Raw genomic sequence first — 9,937 nt, forward strand, 5'->3', positions numbered from 1 at the left:
ACACACACACACACACACACACACACACACACACACACACACACACACACACACCAAATACTTATATACTTAAAAAGAGCATCCAGGTAACACAACACGTAAATTGATTATTCCGAAACATCTTCACAAAGGACTGCAACGATCTTAGTAGGAAGTATGTGAAGTTTATTAAACTCCTCTATCTGGTATAAATGACAGACTAAACCTTGCCTGGAAGGCAAATGGAATAGTGGTAACAGGAGCACATGTCAACATTTCACAGATAGGAAACTGGCCTTTTTCCAAACAATTTCATCATGGCCATATTTTATTACAAACCATCTTTAAAATCTTGGGCTGGGAAGGTGGCTCAGTGGTGGAGTGCTTGCCTTGCAGGCATAAGGCCCTGGGTTCGATTCCTCAGCACCACATCATCAGAAAAAGCCGGAAGTGGGTGCCATGGCTCAAGTGGTAGAGCACTAGCTGAATTGCTGAGGGGCAGAGCCCAGGCCCAGAGTTCAGGCCCCACAATCGACAAAAACAAAGTCAAAAACAAATAAAAGGTTGATCTATAGGAAAGCCACTGGAACCTCCACAAACTCTTTTCAGTGGCTGATTTTGACAAGGTCAGAGAGCAAAGCAAAGCACCAAACTTGGGGAGTGATCCCATGCTACCCCCTCTCTTGAGATATTTGTTTTAATTAACAAATAGCAAATGTTCATTCTTCCACTGTTCTGCTGGAGACTTGAACAGGCTGTTGTCATTAGACCTGCTAACAGGTTTAAAATCTTAACATGATACAATAGTCCATTTATTCTCACTCAAAGAATTCCACAAGGGTATACTTAGAAAAGCTCATTCTATGTAGGCAGAATGAGCAGCGGAAGAAGTTTTTTCAAGAGAAGGGGAAGTGGGGACTGGTGACTAGGGCAGACCAGCAGAGTGGGATGAGAAATAAAGCATGCGGGAGGGAGACGCAGTTAAGGCTTCATCCAAGATCTCCATCTGTATAAATCAGGCCGGGGTTGACATGTAATTTTGTGTGGGTCCCCTGAGACGTGGCCCTCGGGACTTAATTATTGATGAAGAGATTTTTCTTCAAAGTGGCCCAGTCAAGAGAGTGTCTCAAGGGGACATTCATAAGCACTCATAATATCAATTTCCAGGCACCTGGGAGGTGGCATGCAGATTGTCTCTTTAATTATTACCACAGAGGTAGAAGAAAGCAACAATAGGAGTCTACAACCAAGCTAAAATTTGCAAAGAAATCAAATCACTTTCGAACTCACATCAAAAGTTTTACATCTGAGTGATGTTTTAGAAGGGGTACCCTTTATTTACCTTCTGGTTCAGACTGGGTTCCATTTTCTGCTAGGAGCTGAAAGTTACTCATAAATGAACACGGTATGCTCATAGAAACTAAAGATCACAAACAACTTTTCCTTGGAGCTTGTGTTTGCTTAGAGAGAAAAACAAGAGCCCTATAGTAAGTAGAAAAAAAGGTATCTTTGTTTTATTTCCGTAGGCATTTTTCAGAAAAGAATAATAACAAATCCCTTCAAATTTTCTATAATGGTACCAAAAATAATCATTTATATCCATGCATCAGCCCTGATCTAGTCTCAAAATTCACCCCCAAATTGGGTTGAGCTCTAGATTTAAATCTTAATTGTCTATTTAATAAGTGTACATAGTTCTGTGGACAAATCCCATGTTACCTACTTCTTTTGTATTTATTCAAGCCTCCAGAAAGCTGGTTAACACAACAGGTTTTAAAAATATATTTTGGACAAGGTGTAGTGGTTTAGAACTTTAATCCCAGTTACTTGGGAGGTAGAGATTAGAGGGATTATTGTTCCAGCAAAAAAAAGTTAACAAGATACCTTATCAACAAAAAGCTGGATGGAAAGGCTTCACATTCTTCAAACCAGAAGAGACTCAGAAGTTCTAAGTAGAGAAATCTCTGTGCAGAATTACTATAAAGTAGGGAGAGAGGACAAGGGAATAAGTGAAACTGTTCCTGAAAAAAATAACTGAAAAGGAAAGAGCTAGGGTGTGGCTCAAGTGGTAGAGCACCTGCTAGCAAGTGTGAGGCCCTGAGTTCAAACCCTAGCACTGTGTGTGTTTAAGAAAATGAAAAATTTTAATTTGACCTCCATTACAGAACTTCCTCATCTGTAATGTTGAAAAGTGAAATTCAGTAAATTTTTCATAATGCATGCATGCAACATTTATGAGTCTACAATGAATTCTCCCATTAGTCTTTTAATTATATTAATTCTTCCCTCCCTTGCAAACTTGAGATCATCTTGGTAGGCTTTAGTATTGTCGGAGCCTAACCAATTCTATCCAATTTCTATTTATACAACACACAGAACATATTTTTAAAGTATATATTTAATGTTGGATATACTACCTGGATCATATGCTGTATTTAAACATTTTATGCATCAAGCACGTATCATATTTAATTGTGTTATTTTATGTATGAAAGATTATGCATTAGTCCTCATATCTATTACAAGAAAAGTAAATTAGATTCAATACACTTTGCAGAGAAAGAAATGACAGTTTGAGGGGAAAGATTGACCTCAATTACACAAATAAACAAATAATAGAGATAGGATTTGAACTCAGGCTTACTTGAATGCAATCTTGGTGAAAGATATTAATCATGAAATAAAGATATTAATCATGAAAAAGCTTGATTTTGAGAAATATAAAATGAATTGCTTAGTCCCAAACACTAATAAACACTTCAATATGTCTAACCATCTAAAAAATGTTTTAGGTTGAGTTAAATGCAGCCATTTTGCATCAACTAACATAACAATTTAAGAGCAATGAAAGCAGTAATAATTATAAGCCATAGGAAAGACATAATCTATTAAGAGTATTCTCTGCAATATAACTGCCTCTGAGATGGCTATGAACCCCCACATCATTGACATGTGAGGCCCCAAAGCCACTTTTGTCTCCAAGCAGAGGATTAAGAGCAAATGACATCCAGAAGGTAAACATGTCACATCTGAAAATCGACATCCTCATAATAAATCTAAAGTCAACAATTGCTTTACAATTTTAAAGTCAAAATGTCCATGTAGCTAAGAGGCAAAACAATAAAACTGTGCCATCTTGCTTTTCAGTGTCCTCTGTAGTTACATTGATACTTGGATTATAATCCCTGCTGCTTTATCTTTTTCTTTTCTCATGATTTTATGACAATCTGTTCTTCAGTGTCATTGTATTTTCCTTTGAGTGTTCCAAATTTTGTAATTTAAGTTTACGTAATTAGAATTTCCCTGCAGTCATTAGAAATCCTGAAGGAAAAAATGATGTTTGGGGTTTGGGGTTGTTTTTTGTTTTGTTTTTGTTTTTGAATTCAGGGTCTGAGCACTGTCCCTGAGCCTCTTTGTGCTCAAGGCTAGTGCTCTACCACTTTGAATCATACAAACCATGTATGGTTTTTGAGTGGTAAATTTGAAGTAAGAGTCTCATGAGGGCCTTACTGCCTAGGCTGGCTTTGAACCATGATCATTAGATCTCAACCTCTTGGGGTAGGTAGGATTTCAGGCATGAGCCACAGATGCCCAGCCCTTGTGCTGTCTTCAAGAACTTGGTAACACAGAAATGGAAGGACAAAGGTTAAACAAATGCAGCAGTAGTACTTGCTAGGCACTATGTTGAAAATGTGTGGGTAGGAATGGGAAGGAAAAACTGGGAGAGAATGAGGGAAGAGGTGGTACCATCCCAAAAGAAATGTACTTATTACCTGACTTATGAAATGGTAACCCTTCTGTACATTACCTTTATAATAACAATTTTAAAAAAGAGCTTGATAACATCTTAAACTCAAGTAAAGATATAATGGGTGAGAGATCATACAACTGTATCCATCATCTGACTCTAGATCTTCTTTGTATTTTTATTAATTCCTTATTATTACAATTCAGCTTTGGAGATGTAGAATTTCTTCTAGAATGTTAGAAAAGAGACTATTGAATTCTAGTACATTTTACAATTAGGCAATCAGTCAACATTATCTGCTATCATTAAGAGTAAACAGACCCAATCTAAAAATCTCCCTAGTGACAGATTCATCATTACTCATTAATCTCATAGTTTTTAATTAAACTACTATACCTAATCCTCTGGAATCATGTGCAAGAGATAGAATTCTTAAGAAACTGTAATGACACTGCAAGCTGGTCGTTTGTGCCTATAATCCTAGCTACTCAGGAGACTGAGAGCTGAGAATTGTAGTTAGATACCAGCCCGGACAGTAAAGTCTTTAAGACTCTTTCTGTCCAACTAATGAGTAAAAAGCCGTATGTGGCAAGGTGGTAGAGCACCAACCTTGAGGGGAAAAAAATAAGGGATAGTTCCCAGGTCCTAAGTTCAAGCCCCAGTGCTACCAGCACATGCATATAACAACAAAAATAAGCTATAATGAAACACATTTAACTATAGAAATGTACAGTGCTTTATAATACAAAGGGCAAAGGGCTACCAAGATAATCAGTGATACATACACATACACACACACACACATACATATACACACAAAGCACAGTACAGGTAAACACCTTACAAAAAAGAAACATTGAAGTAAAACTAAGCATGGCCCCAGAACAGCTTAAAGTTAGAGGAAAGAGTATATGTTCAACAATTAAAACTCCTAAGTTTAGAAAACAGAAAAAAACTTTAAAAGCTTTAATAAATCCAGATTTCATTTCTACAATGTCTAGAGTGCCCAACCAATATAAAAGAGACAGCATGATTATTGCTTATATACTAAGTATAAATATATCTATATATATATGTAAATAAATACCCCAATAGCCTCTAGAATTAGAACTCATTCTTTTCTTAGACCCTCCTCTATCCCGTGGAGCAAAATCATAAAGGGTGTTTTGAAATATTGTTTTAGTTATCCCTACCAAGTTATAACTTATGCATTTCCTTTTTCTTTTCCCAAAACATGCTGAAAACTCATTTTTCTTGTCATTTCTCTGTGCCTCAATTTTTCCAATAGCAACATTTATCTCATTTGCTTAACTAATAATAAATATAGGAAATTGTCAATTGCCTTTTCAAATGAATAGAAGTAACAGACATAATTCAAGAGACATTTTTCTTTATGACTTCCGGTTGATTCTATGGACTTTGGACCAGCATTCCTTTTGTAGGGAGCATAAATCTGAGAGAGAGAGAGAAAGAGAAAGAGCCACAGCACCACTTCCAGCTTTTTCTGCTTATGTGGTGCTGAGGAATCAAACCCATGGCCTCATGCATTCAAGGCAAGCACTCTACCACTGAGCCACCTTCCCAGCCCTGAAAGTTTTTTAAAATACTGTTTTGTAACTCTGTAGTAGCTCTGTCAATAGGCTTTACCTTGTAACTGGAGGCAAGCAGCACAGGAGAGGCCAGCAACATAGGCTTGGCTGTAAATACCAAAAGTACTAGCTCCCAAATAGTCAAGAGGTTGTCGCAAAAGAATGTGCCGCATCTATTCTCATAGTCTAGTCTCAATGATACTCATCAGGAGAGGGGAAGATATTGAGCAAAAGCCGACTCTTGAAAAATCATTCTTGCTTTTCAAGGTGCAGATATTGACATCCTATCGGCTGGCAATCCAATCACAATGAAAAAGGACTGTGTGGTTGTTGCTGAGGTCAGGGGAAATATCCAATGTCCAACACTGACCTTCTCTGAAACCTTCCCAGGAGAGCTGGTATTCAAAAATCACCCTTCACCTTTTATAAACTTTGGATTCGATGGGGCAAAAAAAAAAAAAAAGTCCCACAAAGTAAAATCCCATTCAAAACTATATAGCTAGTGTTAATAAACTTCAGACTACTAATTGATTTTGTTGGTGGTGATGTGCCTGAGATTCAATTTCCTTTATTTTTGTTTATTCTTTAACATGATTGTACTTTTCTCCTGGCCATAAGCTGTCAACTTGTGACTTCTACTCATTATTCTATTACTAGTTTCTTTAGTTAACAGATAATGTAACAGTAGCTTAAGGAAAGTACCCCCACTTACCCAACTAACTTTTCATAAAGAACAAAGCTAAACCATGACACAGGCAGCTAGCTCCAAAGGCCATGCTCTGAACCACAAGAATGCATGAGAAAAAGAAGAGCTGACTTCTTAGGCAATTGCTATGATTACAACAAATACAACAAACACAAATACTGCATCTTGTCTGTGCCTCTTTCAGTGCAGGCATATTCTACCTCTACATATTTACACTGTCTGTGATAGGATACTAGATTGAGACTAGAAATGAAGACTGAACCCACAAAGCCATTTTGTCTATCACAATAACTTTTGTGCCCCAGGAACAAAGTTATTTCTTGGCTGTTTGTGAAATGTGAGATTTCCTAAGAAAAGTTAAATCACTATGGCAGTGGTTGCTACCAATGACTTCTGTTTTGTTTATATGCGCCAAGCACTTTAGCAACATGCCCTTATCACATTTATTATTTGCTCAGACCAATAATGTTTTAAAAGATTTACTTGCTCTTCCACATATCTGAGGCTCACACAGTGATCATAATTGGATCAATCTCTCTATAGTGGTTTTAATAAGTGGATTCAGGGAAAGCATTCGAATCTGATAGAAAACTGAGCCTTTGTAATTCAGTCTGAGCACAAAAATGAACTTTGGTAAATCAATAGGATTAACTGAGACATCTATGCTCGAGTGTGTTCCCCTAGGCTTAATGTATTTTTCCTCACTGCATTATACTTTAATGATGAATTTCATGCTCTTTCATGGTGTTTTAGCTGGTGACTCATAGGTACTACATTGAAGGAAAAGTGAGGAATCATGTGTGATGAAAGATGTGAATGATTAAAGTCACATCTTATGCTCAACATGAAAGCTGCAGAGGTCTCAATATCACCGTTCTAAATTACAGGTCATTATCAGGAAAACCGGCCACATAGAGTAAGGTTAGATGAAGCTGAGTGCAGTAGAAAGACTTAGATTTCTTAAATGTGTTTGGCTAAAGCTATATAAAGTTGAACAGGAACCAAGACTGAACTGGAATCTTTTCCTTAAAGGGATGCGGATAAGAACTGATTTCAAAGACAATTGCAAGAGAGGAACAGAGAAAGAAATCGACTAAGCTGGTAACATTCTGAAGCAGCCAAATGCCCATTCTTGGACACTCAGATTTCTAATATCAATACTGTCTGATGCCTGAACTTTTCTATTTGACTTGGTTTACAAAGAAGAATATGGTTAATTAAATCTTAGTCACCAGAATCTAAAAGGGCTGTGGTTTAAATCAAATATGGCACTTTTTTAAAAACCATGAACACACATGAATATTTCATCAACCCAATCATATAGATCAATATCCAGAAGCAGTATGTATCTAGAAGAGAAATCAGAAGTAAACTGAATTAGAGATAGCCACCTGATAGGCTTTGAAACTTGTTCCTAAAATGGATTTTTTTTTCAAAGCAAAGCATGGAGAAAACAGAGCCAGCTTCCCCCCAAAAGAAGACAAAGTTTCTTCCATCAACGCACAGGCAAGCTGTAGTAAAAACAGCTATTCTGCAAACAGGTGGTTTTTCAACTTTCCCTTAAGGAAGGAGAGGGGAAGGGGGAGGGAGGAGAGAAAAAGAGAAAGGGAGGAGGATTCTATTGCAGCCAGAGACGCAAAGAAAACACTCAGACAAAACAGAACCAACCCAAACAAGCAGTTTGCCTTAACTTGGATCTCTGCTGGGCCTGAGGTATCCTCCCGGTCCTCATTAAGGTAAAAAGGGAGACCTCAGCGAGAAAAGGCTTGGTGGATGTCTGTCTGTCTGCCCGAGGGTACAGCACTTTTTAGGTCATTCCTACTTTGTTTTCTACCCCCCCCCCGCCCCGGCCCCCACGGTTAAATGATTTCATAAACATGGCTAAGGAAAGCCTGCAGGCTGGCACCCCGGCGGCCTTTTCTTCCCTTCACCTGTGCAGATCACCAGATGCATCCATCTCACGTGGGGGCAACGCACAGGTGTCCCTGAAAAAAAAACCCCACCTAGGGGAAGAGATGGGGGAGGGGGGACCGGGTAGAATGGGTGCGCTCCGGTCCCCTACCACTCCGGATGTTCTGGGTGCGGGGATGGGGATGGGGGGGTCACTGCCACTCCGGGGGCCAGGACAAGACGCGCTCCCCTAACACCCGCTCCAAAGTCAGCAGTCCCCACGCACGGGGCACCCCTGCAGTCCCCGCCCAGGGAAAGTTTCCCCTCCGTCTCCCCCTCTTCCCAGGCCGGACGCAGCGGCCCCGGGGGAGGGTGGGGGGGTGGAGAGGTGGGGGAGAGCTGGGCCGGGAGTGGGGGAGTCCTCCCGTGCCCGGCGAGCCAGCGCGGTGGGTACCTCGATGTCCGGCGTGTCCTTGCTGAGCACCGGGGCCATGGCCGTCCAGGTGGTGGTGGGGGGGGGTCCCCTCGGATGCGTCCTGCAGAGTCCTGGGTGCTCCAGCCAGAAACAAGCCGAGTGACAGCTCGGCGAGCTGGAGCGCAAAGACAGCGGGAAGCCCAGGACCCCGGGCGCGGGGCGGGGCCTCGGCCGGACCACGCCCTCCGTGGGCGGGGCCAGACGAGCTGTTTTTCCTCCCCAGAGGCCCCGCCCACCCCGCGGCCACACCTCCTCTACCCCAGCTCCGAGCTTGTTTTCCTCTCGGTTGCAGGGACAATGGAAGGAGGGAGGGAAGGGGGCGGGGAGGGAGGCCTGGCTCGCGGCTCTGGCCTTTGCTCCCGAAATTGGAAAAGGCTGAGCTAGATGGGCAGGCATCAAAGTCCAGGGATTGCTGGAATTCAACCGTGGGCGGGGCGCCACAAGGAACAAATTGTTCTTTTGATTTCCTCCCCTGGTTGTTGAACCCCACAAGGTGTAGAAACCTGGTCTGTGGGACACTGGATCAAGGAGAACTTCCTATCCAGCAGCCAGCAAATGAGTGACCACGACTTTGGGGCTGAGGTTGTGTGTGTGTGTGTGCACTAAGGGCCTAAGAACTGAGGGTGTGTGTGTGTGTGTGTGTGTGTGTGTGTGTGTGCACTAAGGGCCTAAGAACTGTCCTTTAACTTTTATTTCATTCAAGGCTGGTAATCTACCAATTGAGCCCACAGTTCCCCTTCTGTTTTTTTCTGGGTAGTTTATTGGAGAGAAAGAGTCTTGTGGAATTTCCTACCCAGGCTGGCTTTGAACTGTCATCTTCAGAACTCAGCCTCCTGAGTAGCCAGGATTACAGACATGAGCTACTGATGCTTGTCTCTACTTACTTCTTTTAAGACACTCTACCCTTTGGCAAGATTGTGAACACTTTGGCCTCCTTTTTGTTATTAATTTTTTCATTAATTCGCTCACCAAATATATATTTATTGAGCAATGTGCAAACACTGTGTTAGGATCTCTGGACAGTCTTCAAGAAGTATAAGTAGTGCCATAAAATACAAATCAAGAATGGAAGCAAAATGTGATGTCTAGTTGGCAAGCAAAAGAAGCAGGCCAGAAGCTGTGTGCTGGTGGCTCACACCTGTAATCTTAGCTACTCAGGAGGCTGAGATCTGGGGATCATAGTTCAAAGCCAGGCTGGCAGGAAAGTCCAAGTGACTCTTGTCTCCAATTAGCCACCTGAAAACCAAAAGTAGTGCTGTGGCTAAAAGTGATAGAGAACTAGCTTTGAGCAAAAGATCTCAGGGACAGCACCTGGGCTCTGAGTTCAAGCCCCATGACCTACAACCACAACAACAAAAAGGAACAAGACAGAGTTCTGGAATGGGGGTGATTTGAAAGGCTAGAAAAAGTTTATAAGAACAAAACTTTGGGTTATCTTCAAGAACCTGGTTCTTTCCAGGGGTTAGATGTCTCTTTTTAGAATCAACCAGTCATCATATCATCATCATCACCATCAGAAACTACAAAGCTGAATAGAAACTTCAAATTAC

General features: G+C 41.0%; 1 protein-coding gene across 2 annotated transcripts in view; it reads right to left on the reverse strand.

Moving 5' to 3' along the window:
* Dpyd (dihydropyrimidine dehydrogenase) overlaps positions 1–8,516 on the reverse strand; it is a 693,666-nt gene extending 685,150 nt beyond the window's left edge. The window contains exon 1 of one of the 2 annotated variants that reach the window (XM_013036036.1): positions 8,367–8,516. In XM_013036036.1, the coding sequence (XP_012891490.1) occupies positions 8,367–8,405 (39 nt within the window). In that variant the 5' untranslated portion in view covers positions 8,406–8,516. Of the gene's footprint in view, positions 1–7,953; positions 8,026–8,366 lie in introns of those variants that run through there. The other variant, XM_013036037.1, reaches the window with a different exon arrangement.
* Positions 8,517–9,937: the final 1,421 nt, after the last annotated feature.

Source organism: Dipodomys ordii, unplaced genomic scaffold (genome assembly GCF_000151885.1).
Source record: "Dipodomys ordii isolate 6190 unplaced genomic scaffold, Dord_2.0 Scaffold242, whole genome shotgun sequence".
Lineage (NCBI taxonomy): Eukaryota > Metazoa > Chordata > Mammalia > Rodentia > Heteromyidae > Dipodomys > Dipodomys ordii.